The 19,919-nt window shown below is 53.6% G+C and overlaps 1 protein-coding gene and 2 long non-coding RNA genes across 4 annotated transcripts in view; 1 reads left to right on the forward strand and 2 right to left on the reverse strand.

The window, feature by feature from the left end:
- CUNH7orf50 (chromosome unknown C7orf50 homolog) overlaps nt 1-19,919 on the reverse strand; it is a 119,284-nt gene that overhangs the window by 91,638 nt on the left and 7,727 nt on the right. The window contains exon 2 of one of the 2 annotated variants that reach the window (XM_040634655.1): nt 12,332-12,472. The exons of the other annotated variant lie outside the window; for it this stretch is intronic. Coding sequence (XP_040490589.1) covers nt 12,332-12,472 — 141 coding nt within the window. The remainder of the gene's footprint in view (nt 1-12,331; nt 12,473-19,919) is intronic. 2 annotated transcript variants of the gene reach the window in all.
- On the reverse strand, nt 323-1,547 carry LOC121103717. The gene is made up of 3 exons (XR_005835914.1): nt 1,457-1,547; nt 1,018-1,328; nt 323-538 (listed from the first exon to the last, which is right to left on the reverse strand). It is a non-coding gene; the product is annotated as an uncharacterized LOC121103717 (long non-coding RNA).
- On the forward strand, nt 1,211-4,407 carry LOC103669928. The gene is made up of 2 exons (XR_570434.2): nt 1,211-1,294; nt 1,448-4,407. It is a non-coding gene; the product is annotated as an uncharacterized LOC103669928 (long non-coding RNA).

A 19,919-nucleotide genomic window follows, 5' to 3' on the forward strand; every position in this document is an offset into this window, starting at 1 on the left:
CCTTTTAATGTGCTGTTGGATTCTATTAGCCAGGATCTTTTTTTTTTTTAAATGATTTTTTATTATATTATGTTAGTCACCATACAGTACATCCCCGGTTTCCGATGTAAGGCTCGATGATTCATTAGTTGTGTATAACACCCAGTGCACCATGCAATACGTGCCCTCCTTACTACCCATCACCGGTCTATCCCATTCCCCCACCCCCCTCCCCTCTGAAGTCCTCAGTTTGTTTCTCATAGTCCATAGTCTCTCATGTTTCATTCCCCCTTCTGATTACCCCCCCTTTCTTTATCCCTTTCTTCCCCTACTGATCATCCTAGTTCTTATGTTCCATAGATGAGAGAAATCATATGATAGTTGTCTTTCTCTGCTTGACTTATTTCACTTAGCATTATCTCCTCCAGTGCCGTCCATGTTGTCCAGAAGCTGCCTTCTTCTAACCAACGCCTTCTCTCCTTGCACACGGCCTCGTATTTCAGGCTTTACTTTCTTTTCCACAGTGGGAAACTCAGTATTTGGGGTGTCTTCTGATATGCTGGCAAATTAAAAATAGACCAACAGAACTTGAGAAAGCAGTAAAGCTGAAGGGGCGTCAGCTGATCGGTTAAGCATCTGCCTTTGGCTCAGGTCATGATCTCAGGGTCCTGGGATCGAGCCCCATCTTGGGCTCCCTGCTCAGTCGGGAGTTTGCTTCTCCCTCTGCCTCTGCCCCTGCTCATGCTCCCCCCACCCCACCCCTACGGCCTCTCTCTCAAATAAATAAATAAATAGTCTTTAAAAAAAAAAGTAAAGCTGAATTTACTAAGAGCTGAAGGGAGTGGCCAGGCCGTTCAGGCAGGGCGAGCAGCCCGGGGGCGCCAGTCTCCAGGCTGACTCTCCAGCCCCCAGCTCAGAAAGGAAGCAGGTCAATGGCCATCCCTCTGCTGCATACCGTGCTGGGGCACCTTCACAGGGCCAGCTGCTCAGAACCCTAGCAAACAAAGGCTTCCTCACCAGACCTATTCTTACACACACCTGCACTATACACGCTCTGTTTGGGACAGAGCCCCTCCTAGGCACGCGGAGGCTCGCGGTGCAGGATGCCCGTCACGTTCCCCCTCTCCTTTCAGGTCAGGTGAGGTGTCTGAGCACCGGGTCCATCTCTGCACTTGAGCTCATCACCTGAGCCAGGGAAGAGAGGCCTGCACCTCTTCACCCGACTCATCCACGGAGCACCTTGCCAGAGCCACTGAGGCCGAGGCCCGGCTGCGGACCAGATCAGTGAGCACTTCACCTTCCCAGCTTCTGGCAGGTAGGCGGTCAGCCAGCCCAGCAATCACCAGAAACTGGAAGGGAAGGAGGGAGGAGGGCGGTGTCATGGGTAAAATGCCCACCCAGGTCCAAGCCTCTCCCTCCCACCCTCCTTCCTTCCCAGCGCCCTACCCACGTCCCCATCCATCCACAGGAAACCTACAGGACGGTGCAGCCACCTTCGGTCAGCAAGCCCTTGCCAAAGATAGAAGAGTCCCAGATAAGTGGAGTGGCCCTGTCCAAGACAGCGGGAGCGCTGCAGGAGGACCCACCCAGGCAGAGACAGACACAGTACCGGCTTCCAGGAACACAAGGCCTGGCGCAGCCCTGTCCAAGGCTCCCGCCCTCCCCGATGAATGGTCCCTGAGCCTGTGTGCTCACCACACTGGCCAGCAAGCATGTGCACTTTCACCTCCACACCCAGTTCTGCGTCAGCAGAAAAGCGCTGGCAGTGTGAGTTAATCTGGTTTTTGCCATTGTCCGGTGGGTGGAGGTTCTCGCCTGGGAACAAGGGTTTTAAAAGCCAAAGGAACACAAAACAAAAGTGCATGAAACCTGACTGTAATTCTAGGCCTTTATCCCAGGGTGGAATCAATCTAAAACTTATCACAAGAAATCAGCTGTAGAGAGTCCTGGGAAGATGCCAGTTAGTATTAGAAAAGGCCACATCCCCCGTCTCTCCCGGTGGGGCTGGTTCTGCTAAACGCGGACATCTACTGACAGGAAGTTCCTTACAAGTTCCTGCGCCTTCTTTCCTCCTCCTGCCCCTGCCTGGACAGCTCCTAACGTGCTTGCCCCGCTTCTGCCTCCCAGCCCCACTTCTCCTGGGACCTGAGCTCCTGGAGGAAGGGGCTGTACGAGACCCCACAGCACTGAGAACAGGGCTCTGCGGGAACCGCTTGCTACGCAGAGGAGGAAGACCCCAGCAGTGGCTCTCACACCTCAGTGTGGTTCTGAGCGGTCACCTGGAGCACAGGTGAGTTCTCAGCACCCGCTCCCCCACCACCAGGAGACCAGACTCTTCCAAGAGGGTCACAGCGAACTCCTGCAGCCAGCAGGAAAGGAGGTGCACATCTCTTGTCGGAGACACAGCCCTGCCCAGGACACTCGGTCTTCAGGAAATAACACAGCTTTTCCTTTCGTGGAGTCAAAAGTATAACTCGCCCCAAATGAAGAAAATCAGAGCAGGCCCCTGCAGAGTCCTGGTTCCTCTGAGGAGTGAACAGGCAGAAGGCTTTAGCCCATGAAGTCACTGCACAGAACTGCCCCAGAGGGACTGCACTCTGCCCCTTGGCTCGAAGACTGGGTCCCAGGGCAACACCCAGATCCACGAGGTGGCCCCTTCAACCTGCCCCTGACAACAGTGGACGCATTAGATCAGGCAATGTACGTCATTTCTACACCTTAAAAACACGGGAAATCTGAAGGCACGAGGGGGACTCCCAGCCCAGTTTCTAGAAGAAAGCAGGAACTAGGGGAGGGGAGTTGCAGTGTCCTGAGGGCACAGGTCACCCCACACAGCCCGCAGTGAGCCGAGGCTGCAAAAGGATGCACCAGAACTGCCACCTGACACCCTGATGGCCCGAGCCCATGTATCACTTCTGCCCCCCCACCCCGAGTGCACACGAGCACACACACACGTGTGTGCACCGAATTTATGGCAGCCTGGAGAACAGATTCCCTCGGACTGCCCTGTGACAGCAGGACGGAGGAAACGGCCGCCGCGGCGGGGCCGGGGAGCCAGTGTGGGGCAGGCGTGGAGGTGGTGCTGGTCTGCCGCACCCCATGCATGCCGCGGGAGCCAACACAGGCTTCCGGGAGGATGCGGCCATCCCAGGTGGCGGATATGCCCGGGAAAAATTTCTGAAGCGTGGTGACCAGGAGGTGCAGGAAGACGGCCGGGGATGCAGTGAGAGCAGCGGCCGACGCACGGGTGCAGAGACAGGGGCAGATGGGCTCCACGCTGGAAGACCAAGTGCGATGCCTAAAACAACTGCTTATCGCACTTGAAGAAACAAACGTCAAACTTGAAAATATCTGCAGGGAACATAAAACTATAAAAAGAAACAGGAAGTAGAGTGAATACTCCAAAAGCACAAACTTCCACAATCTACAAGTCCTATGAAACAGATCATTTCAGGAGCACTGGAACGACTGAGGAAACTCAATCCATGATGTAAAAGCCCCTGAAAAAGAAAGCTCCAGGCCCAGAGGGTTTCACTGCTGACGTTAAGCAAACACTACAAGAAGAACCGACACTAAATACTCTGATTCAAAATCAGACCAAGACAGCACAGAAAACCCTGCAGATCAGTGTTCCGCACGGATCTAGATGCAAGAGCCCATCAAGTCCTGGCAACGGAACTCAGCACCACGTAAATGTCACCATCTACCAGGACCACAGAGCGCTCGTCCCAGGGACACAAGGCTGGTTCAACGTTCAAGTACCCACCAGCAACATATGCTGATCCCAACAACTGAGGCAGAAAAGGCACTTGACAAAATTCAACATACGTTCAAGACAAAAACTTGCGAAAACGAGGATAGAGGAGAGTTTCCTCAACTGGATGCCAAACACCTACTCAGTGTGGACGACAGCAGAGGGGAGCGGGACCCCCAGGTCTGAACCCAAGTGGGACCTCCATTGGAAATTAGGGACCGACAGCAGCGCTCCGAGTTGCCTCGAGGGAGGTGGTGAGGATGGCTGGGAAGGGTGAGGGCCGAGGCCAGGATGTGGCTGGGCTCCAGTATATGCCGACGTCATGGGGACTCACTGATGGACAGAATGGGGGGGGGGAGGCAGCCGGCATCAAGAGACAAACACAAAGATGAAAGGACACGCACAGGGACCCCACTCACACGAGGTCCCGGAGTCGTCAGACTCACAGAGGGTAGACCGCGGGGCTGGGGCGGGGGAGCGGCTGGGGATCCATGCGTCACGGGGACAGAGTCTCCGTGTGGGGGATGGAATGTTCTGGAGCCTCCCACAGAGTCCGGCTATCTGCAGCCATAAATGAGATCCGCAGCTGCTCGGCTTAAAACCAGGGGCTCAAACAAGAATTCAGCACTAATAGTCACTACCATTCCCCAGATTAAAATGGCCTTACTTCTTCAGTGAAAGCAAAGGAGCATTGTAAACCCCACCCCACACTCCACGCACCTGTTCTTTTTTTTTTTTTTTTTTAAAGATTTTATTTATTTATTTGACAGAGATAGAGACAGCCAGCGAGAGAGGGAACACAAGCAGGGGGAGTGGGAGAGGAAGAAGCAGGCTCATAGCAGAAGAGCCTGATGTGGGGCTCGATCCCATAACGCCAGGATCACGCCCTGAGCCGAAGGCAGACGCTTAACCGCTGTGCCACCCAGGCGCCCCCCACGCACCTGTTCTTAAAGGTTGCGTTGGGTAAAGGCTATGATCAGACAGGACGTTGATAACACGAGACACAGAACTAGAAACATCAATAAAGAAAAGGAGCAGCAGCTCCTCCATGCCTCAAAGCACCACCTAGAGAGAAGCAGTCTCCCCTAAAAGGGCAAACTAAAGAAGAAAGAAAAGGTCTACGTATGCAGGGGGTCAGACAGGGAAGAAGGACAGGCTGGGGAGAGCTGGGAAAGGAGACAGAAACACACCACCTTTGTCTACACCACCTAACTCCCTCCCCGCCCTGAAGTTACTGCCTCCCTGCATTTCCTGGCTCCCTCCTTGGGGTCACCCGGCTCTGCTCCGACCCCCGGCAATCCCAGTGACCCTCAAGGACCAAACCTCTCTGCACCCAGCCACCTCATCAAGCTTACATTAGTTCATTCCCCTACAAACACTTAGAAACATTTCTGGCTTCTTGCTTTCCTTAAGCTTCAGAGATGTACAATTTTGCCTTGCAAACCTTTTTAAAAAGAAGATTTTATTTATTCATTTGAGAGAGAAAAGAGAGCACAAGCAGGGGGGAGGAGCAGAGGGAGAGGGAGAAGCAGACTTCCTGCTGAGCAGGGAGCCCGACGTGGGGCTCAATCCCAGGACCCTGAGATCATGACCTGAGCCAGAGGTAGACTTAATCATCTGAGCCAACCAGGCACCCCTGCCTTAAAAACTCTTAAGTACAGTTTAGTCCACTAGTAATGAATGTATTTCCTATTTATTTTTTATTTTATTTTTAGAGGGGGGCGGGGGGGGAGAGGATCCGAAGCTGGCTCCACTCCCAGTGTAGAGCCTGAGGGGGGATCGATCTCACGACCCTGAATGATCTGAACTCAAGAGTTGGATGCTTAACCGACGAAGCCACCAGGTGCCCCAAGACTGCATTTTCTACAAACAGCTGATCCTGAGGGAAGGGCCTGCCTGCTGGAGACAAGTGAACCCTTCTCCCTAGCTGGCTGCCAGCAGACCGGCTCCAGGGCCAGTCCCCTGAGTCCGTTCTATCCCTGAACTCTGCAGAGCTGTGTGGCTCCTGGTTCGATAACAGGCCGCTGATTACTCACGCGAATACCCTGTTCGGACATGAGAACTCCAGGTCTGCGTTCTCAAAGTACAACCCCCCCTTGTTTGTTTTTCTTGAAGAAAGTTCTGTTTTCTTTTTAAAACCAAAGTTCCATAAGGTTGTGTGAACCCAGGACAGTTCTAATTTTTAGAGGCTTGACTTGCAGAAGCTGCCAGTGTGGGAGTTGAGGGTGTTTGTTTTAAGAGGACGCGGGGGCAGCAGGAAAGACAGAAAATACCACAGGTTTGAATGTCTTCCCTGCAAAATACATACTACAGGGAAACTCAGTTTACATGCACGGGAACATCTCCACCCTCCACCCCAAGTTACAAATTTATGATTCCCCTTCAGACATGCGGGCAGCAACTCTGCCACCAGAGAGAGCAGGGCGAGGGTGAGGGCGAGGGCGCCAGGCGGCCCGTGTGTCCAGCACCGGCATCCCGGCCCAGCTGTCCGGCAACACCTGCTTCTCCGCCTGGCCCGGGGATGAGCTGAAGCTTCGAGAACACTGACCGCCATCAGGCCCTGGCACAGCAAGGGGCAGCCCCAGGCTCTTAGGCCAGGCACACTGCTCAGCCAGGACCGGGCAGGACACAGACTCACGCGTGAATGCGGCTACACAGTGCTCTGTGAGAGCAGAGCCTCACACACACACGCATGCACACGGGGACGTGTGCACACTCACATGTATGTGCACGCACACTCACGCTCATGCTCGTCCACATGAGAGATGTGCACCTCCCCTGTGCATCACCCACGTCTTGGTGACCGGGGGTCCCCCAAGCCTGCCCTCTGGGAGCACACCACCCACTCAGTCTGGCAAGGCAAGAGGCCCCGCCATCCTGAAAAGGGTGGCAGATACCACATGCCCCTGGGAGAGGCGGGCGCCCAACATAAAACATGTGAAACCCCCATGGCTGGTCCTCAGGAACGGCGTTCCGCTAACCTCCTTCAACATAATTTACCGTCATGGAGGGGCCACACAACCGAGTATCCTTCACGAGGGACCGTCAGCCAGAAGCAGAAGCCGCTCTGTGAGGCACCACCGTCTCCCCCCCACACGTGCAAGGACAGAGATCCAGGCGTCAGGTGCTGCCAGTGCTCATTACGACATGTCCACACACAAACGTGGTCACCGTGGCGTCCCCACGGCTGGGAAGGCTGTCATCACAGTTGCAGAAGTCATCCCTTAGGTTTCAATTCCCCAAGCGCAGCCGTACCGTCAGACATTTGCTGATGAGACTGCTCACGAGCCTGACCTCCTGCTATGAAATCCAAGACGTAAGAAATCCAGACCCCACTTTCATGTATCACTCGATTACAAGAACAAGTCGCAGCGACAGGTACTGAGTGCTCACACAGCCCAGCACCCTGCCGTGCGTCTGCCGTGCGCGGCCTCCGGTACTCTTACTGCCCCCTTGAGCCGGGTGTACGGTCACCCCGACTTCTCAGACATGATGCTGGAGCAGAGGGGTCACCCTGCCTCGGGTCAGGAGGTGGGGGGACCAGGAGGCATCTATGGGGTCCTGATCCCACAGCCAGACTCTACTAAGAATCTACCGGCCTTTATAGTAACAACGTCAACAGAACACTAGTGCATAGAAGTGCGCTCAGTAAATACAGAGATTCACTCAAATCGTGCCTGTGCCGCCCACACACACAGTAACCCCTCCCCCCCGAGGACGTCTGTTCTGACGTACCACCTGTTTCGACAAGCAAGGAGCAGCCACCACTCCTTCGGTGCTCGCTGGCAGCACGCACCATGTCACCCTTCAAGCCACCACCTCCGGGACTCTCATGGCTGCCCTGTCCACCACCCCCGCGTGATCTCCATTGGACAGTCACCAGAGAGAAGCCTGGGGCCCCAGGTCACACCCCATCCCGCTGCCCTGCTGAAACCCAGGTCTACCTAGCAACCCCATAACACTGTGCGCGGCCCACAGCCCTCCTCTCTGCACTCGACAATGAGGTGATCGCACCCATGGCAGACTCCCCCGGTGCCCATTCTCCCCTTCCTGCTTTCAGGAACAGAGCCCCCAGGTTCTGACCAGGCTCCTGGCTGCCCTGCCGGAGAAGACAGTCAATGCCTCACCCGCAGCCAGGTAGGAGCCGATGACTAAGGCGGGGTCAGCAGGGTGTGAGCAGAGGGCACACCTGAGGCTTCCTGGTCATCTCCGTGAAGACGAAGCCACTGGCCCTCACCACGTCTGTCCCCTGCCCCGGAACTAAAACACTAGCACACACTGAGCTGCCACTGACCACACAGCAGGGACAGCACCCCAGGGGGAGGCAGAGCAGTAAGATGAAGAGGGCGCGGGTCTCCAGACAACCCAGGCCCGGACCACTCACCCCGGGGCTGTGGAGTAAACGCGTAGCCTGTTTAAGGTACTGAATCTTGGGACCTCCACGTTAAAGGGGTTGGCCTATACCCTGAAACGTGTTAAACCTCGTGCTTAGATTACTTTTAGTTCCTTCCCAAAACAGTTGCCGAGCCCATCCTGCACACCGAGCCCCGTGCTCCATCTGCGGTTTTCCCAATGGCGGCACCTGGACATTCATTCCAGCCTGCTGATGTCCTGCAGTCCCACACCTCCGTCGTGCCCCGGAACCACATCTGGTACCAGCCGGCCCGCTGGGGCAGACATGCCTGGCTTCAGGTGGCAGCCCTGCTCAGTTCTGGAGAACGTGCAGGGCTCTGGGACCAATGGAGGTTTCGAGGCGGTAGGGACAGCCTCATCCAGACCAACCTGATGGTCACTGTGAGCCGGGTCCCCAGCCCCCACTGTGGTTCTTAGCCTTAAAAGATACTACCTATCAGCACGAACTAAGGGCTAATTAATACCTGGGAAGCCGGATATCCACGCCTTTGCACGGCATTCCCTCACGTATCTCGGCAAACAGCAGTATGGTTTCCTCCAGGTTCATGAAAGTATATTCCTGAGAGAGGACCATGCAGCTCAGCCGGAAAAAGGCCATCCTATGCCATGAAAACTTACCGAAGAATGGCAAGTTTAAACTAGACACTGTTTATGCGCCTAACAGCAGGAGACGTGAGCTCTGTGCCTGGGAAAACCATCTTCAAAGCAACAACTGTTTTCCCAGCTGTGAATACTTCATCCTGGGAAATCTTTTCATACCACTACAAAAATAATTTTGAAAAGATTGAACAAATATTCAGCCTAATCTGCCCATTCTGGTATTTTAGACCCAAAACTGGAGGACTGCCTTGCGTCCACTGTCTGCTTAGCCAGTGACTAATACTCCTCATGAACGTTAGTGAATGCTATAATGAAATAAGCGTCCTTAAGTAAATGTAGCATCCACTCAACTGGAAACAATAGATTTACTGGCTTCCTTTGAACGGCCAGGAAGTGGAGATAATTTCAGCAGAAGAAGGGGCAAGGCAGGAAACACCCCACTTCTGCATGTTGCTTCATGAACACGTGCAACCCCGGCTCTGACAAAGGGGACAGCCTGGCAGTCGCAGGCAAAGCCAGCCGGAAAGGAGCAGGCACATGTCATGAGTCGGCTCCTGGCATCTCTGAGGCAGAATCCCCCATAAGCTTTAAAACCCCCAACGTACACCAGGACATCCCCCATCTAAAGCCAAGAGAAAAAAACAACAGAAAACCTCAAAGACAAAAAACAAGCCACTTAAGCAGAGATTCATTCAAGAGACGAGGCTGCTGGCTGGCTCTGCTTTCCTAGGCAAAGAGGGGACAGTCCCCTCCTCAGGCCTGCAGGGCTGTCTGGGACAAGGGAGTGACAACACTGGGCCTCGAGGAAAGCAGGACGTGGCCGTCCAACGCCAGGCGGCTGGGTGGAGTGAGTGTGGTTCGGTCTCCAAAATGGCAAAAGGGCCACTTGAGGGCGAGACTGTGATCCTGACTTCACAAACTGTGTGATGGAGTGACGCGCGCCCGCCTGAAAGCCAACCACGTCTTTAAAAATACTTAAAAACACGCTAACGTACCAAACGTTTCTCTCTCAACTTCTCCACGTTTTCCTAATTTTTCACCATGGGTATGCTTTATTTTTATAGAGGGTGGGGTGGGGGGCTTTATTTTCAAAAAATAAGTTAAGAATGGTATGAGAAACGGCCCCGTATACATCAAGCGTGCATGACGAGCCCAAGTGTGGGAGACACACATCCTCAGATCGGTATCTTAGGAATGGAAGGGACGCTTACAAATGGAGCAGGCTAGGGGCGCCTGGGCGGCGCAGCCAGGGAGCGCCTGACTCTCGGTTTCAGCTCAGGTCGTAATCTCAGGGTCGTGGGACTAAGCCCCGAGTTGGGTTCTGCGCTCAGCGTGGAGTCAGCTTGAGGTTCTCTCTTCCTCTCCCTCTGCCCCGCCGTGCACGCGTGCGCGCGCCCTCTCTCTCAAATAAATAAATAAATCTTAAAAAAAAGGAACACACTGGGGGCGCCTGGGTGGGTCAGTCGTTAAGCGTCTGCCTTCGGCTCAGGTCATGATCCCAGGGTGCTGGGATCGAGCCCCACATCAGGCTCCCTGCTCAGCGGGAGGCCTGCTTCTCCCTTTCCCACTCCCCCTGCTTGTGTTCTCTCTCTCACTGTGTCTCTCTCTGTCAAATAAATAAAATCTTTAAAAAAAAAAAAAAAAAGGAACACACTGGATGTCAGAGGGGTGGAACTGGGGATGGGGGGGCTTCCTCTGTCAACTTTCCCTGTTCACTGTTTTGATGCTATTTATCCAGTAAAGAAGCATTTCCAGGGCACACACTACGTGCACCTATTTGAAACGAACTGTCTTCTTGTTGTTCAGTGTTTTGAGACACTGGTCAGCACGGCCACCCCAGGCCACAGAGCAGAGGCCCACAAGCCCCGGCGTGGTGCATAATAGCGCACACAGCAGGCTGCTGACACGCACACACGCAGGTGCCCCAGCCCCCGAGGGACATTACCAGAATCTCTCTCAGCAAAGATAGGCAAGTGCGTTGTTCCCCAACGTGTACTTGGGCGTCGTGGACAATCCAGACCCCAGCCAGAACGAAAGCCCCAGAAATGAGCCACTCAAGAAACATGTGAGTGCCTGCCGCGTTCCTGTGTGCCGGGGGCGAGGGTGATGCACAAGCAGAGACGCTGTCTGTCCTTGGGGACATGTGGCCAGAGGATGGAGGAGAGGCTGAAAGGCATGAAAACAGGGAGCTGGAGGGCTGGAGGCCACCACAAGGTTTGGGCTGTGAGCTGCTTGCACTGAGAAGCCACTCCTCAGGCAGGCAGTGTGCATTTGAGAGAGCTCCAAGGGCCACGAAGGAAGGAGGACAGGTGTGGTCCTTCTCGGTGAAGCTAATGGGGCTGGGCCTGGGTGGAAGTGGTCAGATCCAGGGTGTCTGTGACAAGTGGAGAAGAGTCCTACACGGGGAGAGGGGATCCCAACTGGGCCCCTCACTCCCAGATGAGTACCCTGCTATGGCGTCTGAAGGCAGAGGCCCCCCCCTCATGCTGCTGCTGTGGCGTCCAGGGACAGCTGGGCTAAGTGAAGGACCAGTGGAGAGAAAGCGAGTCACAGGGCACGGCCTGCCGGGAGACAGACTAGAGAACTCTCAACCCCCACCCACGAAGGGCAAGGGCCCGGGGCGGTAGCTGCCACCAGCCTCCACGGGGAGGGATGCTCTGCTGCCCCCATCACCATGCGCTGGCAGGAGGAGAGAGGTGGGGAAAGCCGGTGGCCAAGAAGGACAGCGGGTGGCATGTGCACTGGCTGTGAGAACACAGATGTGTAGCCGTCTGTGTGCCCGGCCCTCCCCGAGCATCGCCGCCCGGCGGCCCCGCTAGAGCGTGTCCCCGGATCATTCCCAGGCTGCACTGCAGTCTCATGGAGGGAAGATACCAAGACTTTCCTTATTTTTCATCTTTTTTCCCAGCCAAGTTGTTCACTAAAAGAACACTGCTCGTTCACAACTCGTAGACACACGAAAACTCCCGGAGACCATTCCCGTCATCCGCGGTGTCCTCCCCGTGAAACACATCTCCCACCTCAGCTTTAGGCACCCCCAACCTCATGCCTCCCATCTGCTGGGACTCGTGGCAACAGCACGGGCCCAGCAGCCCGCAGCCGGCCCCGCAGAGGTGGGGCCCAGCGAGCCCCTTCCTGCCCCCGGCAGCCAGCCTCGCCTTTCCGATGGCTCACTCGTTCCCACGTTGTTGCCCGGCTGCTTTACTCAGTGCACCGCACGTGAGTTTGGGACGACGTGCGCCTCTCTTCGACAGTCACGCTGTTGTCAACGCCACAAATGTTTCAGCCATTTTATCTGCAAATACTGCTCTTCCTCCACCTTCCCTCCTCTCCCCCTGACCTCTGCTCCCCATTTCCCCGGCGACATGTCACTGTGCACATCTGGGGCCCACCACGTAACTCCATGATGAGAGTTTTACTTTTACTATTTCAATTTGATTCCTTTCAACTCTTTCCATTTGTTCTCAGGCTGGAGGGAGAAAGGACAGAATGTGGACTCTCCCTTTTTCCCCCAAACACCTTAAACACATTTAAACTCTTCCGGGTCCTCTGCTTTGTGCCTGTGAATTCTGTCCCCTGCCTCACCTGCTGACTTTGAGGATAGGTCTCTCCTCCTGTGGACACTGCTTTTTCAGGACAGCTCTTCTCCCTGGGAGACCCCATGGGGTGGTTTTCATTTGTCCTTGCTGGAGGGTCTGTGAATTCCACTGGTCCAAACAAGTCTCCCTGTGAATTTTTTTTTTAATAATAATTTTTATTATGTTACGTTAGTCACCATACAGTACATCCTTAGTTTTTGATGTAGTGTTCCGTGATTCACTATCCCTGTGAATTTCTTGACCAGCGGGTCCCGTGTCGTGGGTTGGTGCACACCTGCGTCTGGCTCTGACACACACTGTAGGTTGGGATTCTGATTCTGCGTACAGACTCTTCCTTCACCCACCTTGGCTTCCTGCTATGTCTGCCCAACGAATAGGATTTCCTAATTCATGTGTGAAGGACACACGACTCCCGGCTTTGGGGCAGGAGCTCAGTTCCACTCTCCACACATGAGCGCACACCTCGCATATACACCTCGCATGGCCGTGTTGTTACAACAGCGGCCTTAGAGTGGATGCCCAGTTTTGATGCCTTTGGGGCCACCAGCTCCGGCTTCGCTCACCAGTCTGGCTTTGAGCTTCTTTATTTCCTACACGCTGCTTGCTTTTAGTTACGTCATGGAATTCAGTTGTCACGTTTCTTCAAGCACGTTTATGTGTTGAAGCAGAAGGGCATATTTCTCATGTCAACCAGTCAACCAGACTAATAGAAGTTATATGTGTACGTACATATGTATTACTTCAAATTTCATCGTGAACACTGAGAGCCTACAGGTCACCTTGGGAACATCACCTACACATATGGCATGGAGCCCTTCTCTGGTCACTCCCACGTGGCTACTAATAACTCCAAGTCCATTCTCCCAGCAGTCACAGCTCACATGCCACCTGACTCCCAGGTCAGCATGCAGGCCCAACAGCTTCCCTCAGGTACACTGAGCGTAGCTTCCAGGCATGAAAACTGAGAACGTTTAAGTGACGCTGACAGTTTTGGGGTGAGCATCAGAACCTGGACTGGTGCTGAGGATCACAGCCTCCCCCCACTGCCAGACCCCAAGTTGGGACTGGCTTCCGGGCTCTGTGTGTGACAACATCTCAGGGCCCCACACGTAATCTGGTGCAGACGCCAGCAAAGACACTTTTCCATCTACCAGGCAACCGCTTCCCTCCTTTCCTCCATCTGAGGGGACCCAAACCACAGGCGCCCACTCCCCAAATGCCACCGAGAATGACTCAGCACCACACAGTGTGGGGGCCACACCACACCCTGTCTCATGGGGCCAAGGGACTGTAGGCAGGCAAACAACACAGCCCAGTTCGGCCAGGAGGCTGAGCAAAAAGACTAACCAACCAGAGGCGAGCTGGCTGCCAGGCACTCCTAGACAACAGGGCAGAGGCTCAAGCAGTGGGCCAAGTACTTGGTCTGCGGGAGGAATTCACCCAAAACGGCATGTGCTCATAATCCCCACACAGCCAGTCTTCGCTTCCCCTTGAAACGCCTTAGGAAGCACCAGCCATAAAAGAACGCACATCACCAGTGAACACTGATGTGGAAATGTTGGGGTTTGGAGCTGACGGCCAAGAAAGAATTCTTGAGACGTCTTCAGTGCAAAAAGGTGGTTTTTATTAAAGCGCAGGGACAGGACCCGTGGGCAGAAAGGGCTGCTGCTGCTCCCCCAAGACTGTGAGGGGCAACTGATTATATTCTATGGAGTGTGGGGATGTAAAGACAGGGAAGTTTCCGAAAGGATTTCCATATGCTACAGAAGACTCCCAGGATCCCGGAGGCCTAGCTATTGTCAAGCTAAGGTTGTTCTTCCCTCTAGCAAGGCATTTTAAGATCAGGAGCTTCCTGGAGGAATGTTCTACTCTGCCTGTCTCAAGTATTTGTCAATGGGCTGCAGATTATAAGGAAATTTAATTTTATCTACATTTCCTTTTGCCTTTGTTCCCCACATCAAAAGCAAGACAACCGGCTGTCAAAATCTGGGGTCTCCTCCAGCTGCGGGGTGCAGCAGGCCTCCAAGCTCAGATGCAGCCCAGGAGCAGCCCAGGAGCAGGGGTCCCACTGCCTGCCTCGCAGTGCCCAAGTCCTCAACCAGGAGGCCACTGGCTTTCTGAGGCACCCAGGGGAAACCTCGCTGCACGTCCCTCAAATTCCTGTAACGGCTGGAGAAACGTAACCCCAAGGGGGCACAGGGCAGGACAGCGTGTGGGGAGGTGGTGTGTGCACAGAGGCCTGGGAGGCCAGTGCAGAGCCCGGAGGGAGCAGGACGGCCCTGCAGTCTGGGAGAGGCAGAGCGGAAGCCATAAGCAAGAAGAACTCGACTGGAAAACAATGTGAGGCGTAAGGCAAAGACGAAGAGTTCTTAGCGTAAGGAGCAATTTTTCCGATCAATACAGAGAAGACAGGCTTTGCAACAGAACTGGTAAAAAAACAAAAACCGCACAGGCATCCACAAAAGCAAATGACCAGTATGCACACGGAAACGACCATTCGTGGCTGCAATCAAGGACAGTGAAATTAAAGCAACCGTGAGCTGCCTTTCTCGCTGTCCTACTAGAAAACACAAACACTACGGTGCCCAGGGCTGATGTGCGCACCCTCCTACACAGAAAAGAAAATACATGCATTGTGAAAATACTGAGGACGTACTCCAACATATTCACCGCAGGGTTATCTCAGGATGGCAGAATTAGTCTGATTTCTTCCGTGTCGTTTCCTGTAGCTTCTCTCTTGTTTTTTTCATGTTGGTCATGGATAACTCAGGAAAAATAACAAACACTGCTTTTTTAAGATTCCACTTTGCTGAGTTACTTTGTGCTGAGCACAAGAAAGCAGAGCTACGAACCTCTCACAGGCTGGCTGCAGCAGCAGCGAGGGCATTAGCAATGGATGTGCCGACAGCTGGACTGGGGGCGGGGGAGGGATCCTGTTTTCTTTGGCCCAGAATGAGGACTGCCAGGTCTCCATGGCAGCCGGGAAAGCTGATCAGCTTCCAACTTTTCTGCAATTCTTCAGATTTGACAAATGAGTGGAGAAAACCCACTGTAGAGACTGAGGGGCACATATGCTCGAGGCCGGCCTCACAGACCGTGGGCCTCATGGGCCCCGTGGCCCCAGCCACCTCCGAACGGTGCCCAGTGAGGCCCGCCACTCCCGAAAAGCTCCTGGAGAAAGAGACAGGATGTCACACAGGGGCAGGGCAGAGAAGGCCACATCGAACCTGGACCCAGCAGGACAAACCCGCCACAACGCCAGGGCAATGCTCCAATACCAGCCCACTGGCAGTTTCCAGAACTAGCCAAGGCAGGGGCACACATCGCCAAATCCCGGAAAAGCAAGTTTAATTTCACCTCTTCTAATTCCTAGGGCACTTTTGTGAGCACCACCATCAGAATGACTGAAACGAACACCGGAGAAACACCAAATGCTGGTGAGGTGGAGGGGCTCATCTCGCGCAGGATGGTGGTGGGAACGGAAGCTGGGACATCTGCTCACTCAGAAATAAACATGCATGTGGCCAACCACCCAGCAGTTATTCTCCTAGGTGTTTGCCCCAGAGAAACGAAAACTCGTGCTCATGGATGTTCATAAAAGCTTTATTTGTAAAAGCAAAGATCTGGAAGCAACCCAAATGCCCTTCATTGAGTGAGTGAATGGCAAGAAAGGGAGGGTACCAGGGAGCTGTGTGGTGACAGAGGATTTCTGCACCTTGACTCTGGTAGTGGCCCCAGCAACCTACACCGGTGATAAAGCTGCATGTGGACGCACACCCACAGGCACACACGTGAGCACCACACGTAAGCACACACGTATACACGAGCGTGCACAGACGCAAGTACACGCGTGAGCACACACGAGTATGCGCACGAGTCTACACATAGGCACAGATACAAGCACACACAAGCACGTGCACACGCCAACACACACACAAGTACACACGCACGAGGACACACAAAACTAGCAAAATCAGAATGAGCTCTGCGGATTGCGCCAATGTCCATTTCTGGTTTTGACACGGTGGTCTGTGATCAGTGGGGGAACTAGGCAAAGGGCACACTGGACCTCCCTATAATTTTTTTGCAACTTACTATGAATCTATAATTATATCAAAAATAAACTCTTCTGGGGGCACCTGGGTGGCACAGCGGTTGAGCGTCTGCCTTCGGCTCAGGGCGTGATCCCGGCGTTATGGGATCGAGCCCCACATCAGGCTCCTCCGCTATAAGCCTGCTTCTTCCTCTCCCACTCCCCCTGCTTGTGTTCCCTCTCTCGCTGGCTGTCTCTATGTCTGTTGAATAAATAAGTAAAATCTTAAAAAAAAATAAAATAAACTCTTCTGGGCTCCATGCTGGGCATGGAGCCTACTTTAAAAAAATAAAAAATAAAATAAATAAACTCTCTTTCAGAGAACATCAAAGTGAGCACTCCAAAGGCACGGCTCTAACGAGGCCCCCCCAGACGAGCCGGCCCTGTCCACCTGCCAAGGGCGGCTCCAGCAGGAACCCACCATTCAGAACATGGATGCCCTTCAGTGGCTGGGAGAAGACCCCGTGGTATTATCAGAGGTTGCTGAGGGATCACCACGCTCCACGGGGACACAAAGTGGGTGAGATAGGGTCTGGAGTACTGGAAGGGGCCTCCCACGTCACCCACTTCCATCCCTCTCCCCACAGGAATCCTCCAGCGCGACCCCTACACATTCACCCTGTGCTAGCTAGAGCACGCCCAAGGACAGGTAAACACGCTACCTCTTACTTGATGGCTCTTTCAAAAGTACCACCTCATTCAAGGCCAACATCTACCTCCCTGTGCTTTCTGACTACCGACAGCGAGAGAGCAAGGGAGCACACTCATGACCAGCACAGACCCCGCAGAGCCCACTATGTCACCAGAAAGCCCCTCAAGGACTTAAAGGCAGCCTCAGGGACTCACCTCACTACTACCTCCAGCACCCGAGGTCAGCTCCTCAAAACGGTCCTCCCCTGGCCCCGTAACCGCCCCCGCATGGCGGCTGAGCAGCGGAGAGCCCAGATGGCCCCTAGCACGGCAGCACAAGGTTTAGTCCTCTGCAGTACTTTAAAATCCCGAGACGAGATTTCCAGTCAGGGCTTCTGTGCTCTGTGAGTCTATATTCGCTTCTCCCGACAAGCTGCAGCCAGGACCTCAGTCAGTGGCCTCCCCATGGGACAGAGGAGCCAGGGACCGGGGGACTCAGGTGGCTAGAGGGCCACCCACTTGCACCCTGGACCGTCGGGGCTCGTGTCCGGAAGAGAACGCAAGTGTCCAAGCTTGGCACATTAGCACCAACTGGTGGTTCCACTTCCTATGTCGATACCAATTTTATATTTCAAATTAAATGTTCTCTTGCCGCTCACAGACATCGTATTCTTTTTCTCATTAGCCCTCTGTGTGACGGTGCCCATGGCAACCTTCCCCCTGCAGCAGTGACACAGGGCCCTCAGGAGTCCCTGCGACAAACCCAGAGGCCTGCCAACCTTGCCAGGGGCCCCAATAAGGGCCATCCCTGGCCCAGAGTACAATCCCTGGGCTTCCTATCGTACTGTGGAGACGCAGGAACGTGCGGCCTTAGCCGCCAGACCGCCGTCGGGGAGGGCTGCTCCAGAGCACGGAACACACTTGGGTTGGGCGCAGCTGTGTGGGCCCGGGGCCAGCACGGGTGGGCTAGACTGTTTAGCCCAGGGGAATGCAAACTCCGGGCCAAGCGCCCCGTGCCCGCCAAATATATTTTGGTAAATAAACTTTATTTGGCCGTGGCCGTGGCCATTTGCTTACATACTGTCTGTGCCCGCCTCTGCTCCACACGCGCAGCCTGGGCAGTGACACAGACCACACGGCCCACAAAGCTTCAGACATCTCCTAGCTGGCCCGTGATGGAAGAAATCTGCCAAGACCTGATCTGATTTAGATCAACCCTCTGAGGTGGGGGAGAGGCTTGGTGACCAAAAACGCTGGCCGAAGTACAAAACCCAACCATTTTCATAAAGCATCAAAGAACTGACAAGAGTAGGGAATATTTAGAACCCAGAGACGTGGAGGGGCATGGGGGCCCTTCTGTCCTGAGGTGATCTGCAGGTGCCCAGAAGCCCGAACTTCGGCTCTGGTGGCCTCCCAGGATGAGGAGAGGGACTCGAAGGCCAGGCCCCCCAAGGTAGAGAGCCCAGCAGCAGAGCGACCCCAAATCTCCTCAGCCTTTTGACAATTCTGTGAGCACCTTTCTGCTGAAGTAAGAACTAAAAAGATGTGTCTAGGGACACCTGGGGGGCTCAGTCGGTGAGGCGTCCGCCTTCAGCTCAGGTCATGACCCCAGGGTCCTGGGATCGAGACCCGCATCAGGCTCCCTGCTCAGTGGGGGGCCTGCTTCTCCCTCTGCCTGCTGCTCCCCCTGCTTGTGCTCTCTCTCTGTATCTCTCTGACAGATAAATAAAATCTTTAAACAATATCTAATTAATTAAAAAATAAAAACAGGTGTCTGATTTTGTAATAAACCCTTATTGTCTTTTTAGGGGGAGAGGCTTATTTCGGGGGGGGATTGAGAGATTGTTTTTAATCATGTATGGATGTTAAATTTTACCAAATGCTTTGCAAGCACGTACCGAGATGAAATATGGCTGCAGACACAGGCCCTTTCATTCTTCTGGAAACACCCAACCCAAGGTCAGGTCTGCATCAGGGTCCCCTTCTTGGGGCAATCCAACCACTGTTTGCTACTTAATGCAAATGGGAGGAAGTCAGTGAGAGATACTACCTACCCCCGAGGTCAGAACCCATCCATCATTGGGTTTTCTCATGTTTTGTGTGATTTTTCCACCACATTGGTGACTGATGTGACTGTAAACCCAGATATTAAGCAATACGGTGAATTAACCATGGCTCTATTTAAAACACGTACAATTTTACACACTATGTGCTTTGCTACAAGTTATATGTGAGAAAAGCCAGGGCAGGTTACTACAAACGGGAGGATGTCCCAAAGCCCTCTAAACTCTACCCCAACCCTCATAACAAAACAAAACAATAAATCACCTTGCCTGATTCACCTTCCTTTATAAAACAGATTTATTATTAGAATTGGTTGAAAAATACATACAATCATGAGCAGTCCGATAACCTCTTACATGTGAAAACATGTTAATTAAACATTAAATAAAACCCATATCTGTAGCAACACAAAAACAATTTTTAATACACACTTGAGCAAGTTAAATACCCTAATTTGATCCCAGTGAGTTGCCGCTAGGTTTGATCAGTTATAGAAAACTTAGGTGAGGGACCAACACGGAGAATGTGGGAAAATAAGGAGTGGAAGAAAATTAAAAGGTTGGTCAGGCCAGAAAGCTCAATTTCAAAAAAAAAGAAAGAAAAAAGAAAGCTCAATTTCAGAAAGGAATGTGGGGCGGAAAGAGAGGAGGGGCACACCGTGTGGCCAAGCAGGGACAGCAGGAAGGCCAGAGCGGCGACCAAGGGGCCCAGGGGCCGGGGGGGGGCCTCCTCGCGGACCAGCCTCCATCACCGAGTTGTATTTTGACATTATGCGACACAAAAAAAC

Source organism: Ursus maritimus, unplaced genomic scaffold (genome assembly GCF_017311325.1).
Source record: "Ursus maritimus isolate PB19 unplaced genomic scaffold, ASM1731132v1 scaffold_2, whole genome shotgun sequence".
NCBI lineage: Eukaryota > Metazoa > Chordata > Mammalia > Carnivora > Ursidae > Ursus > Ursus maritimus.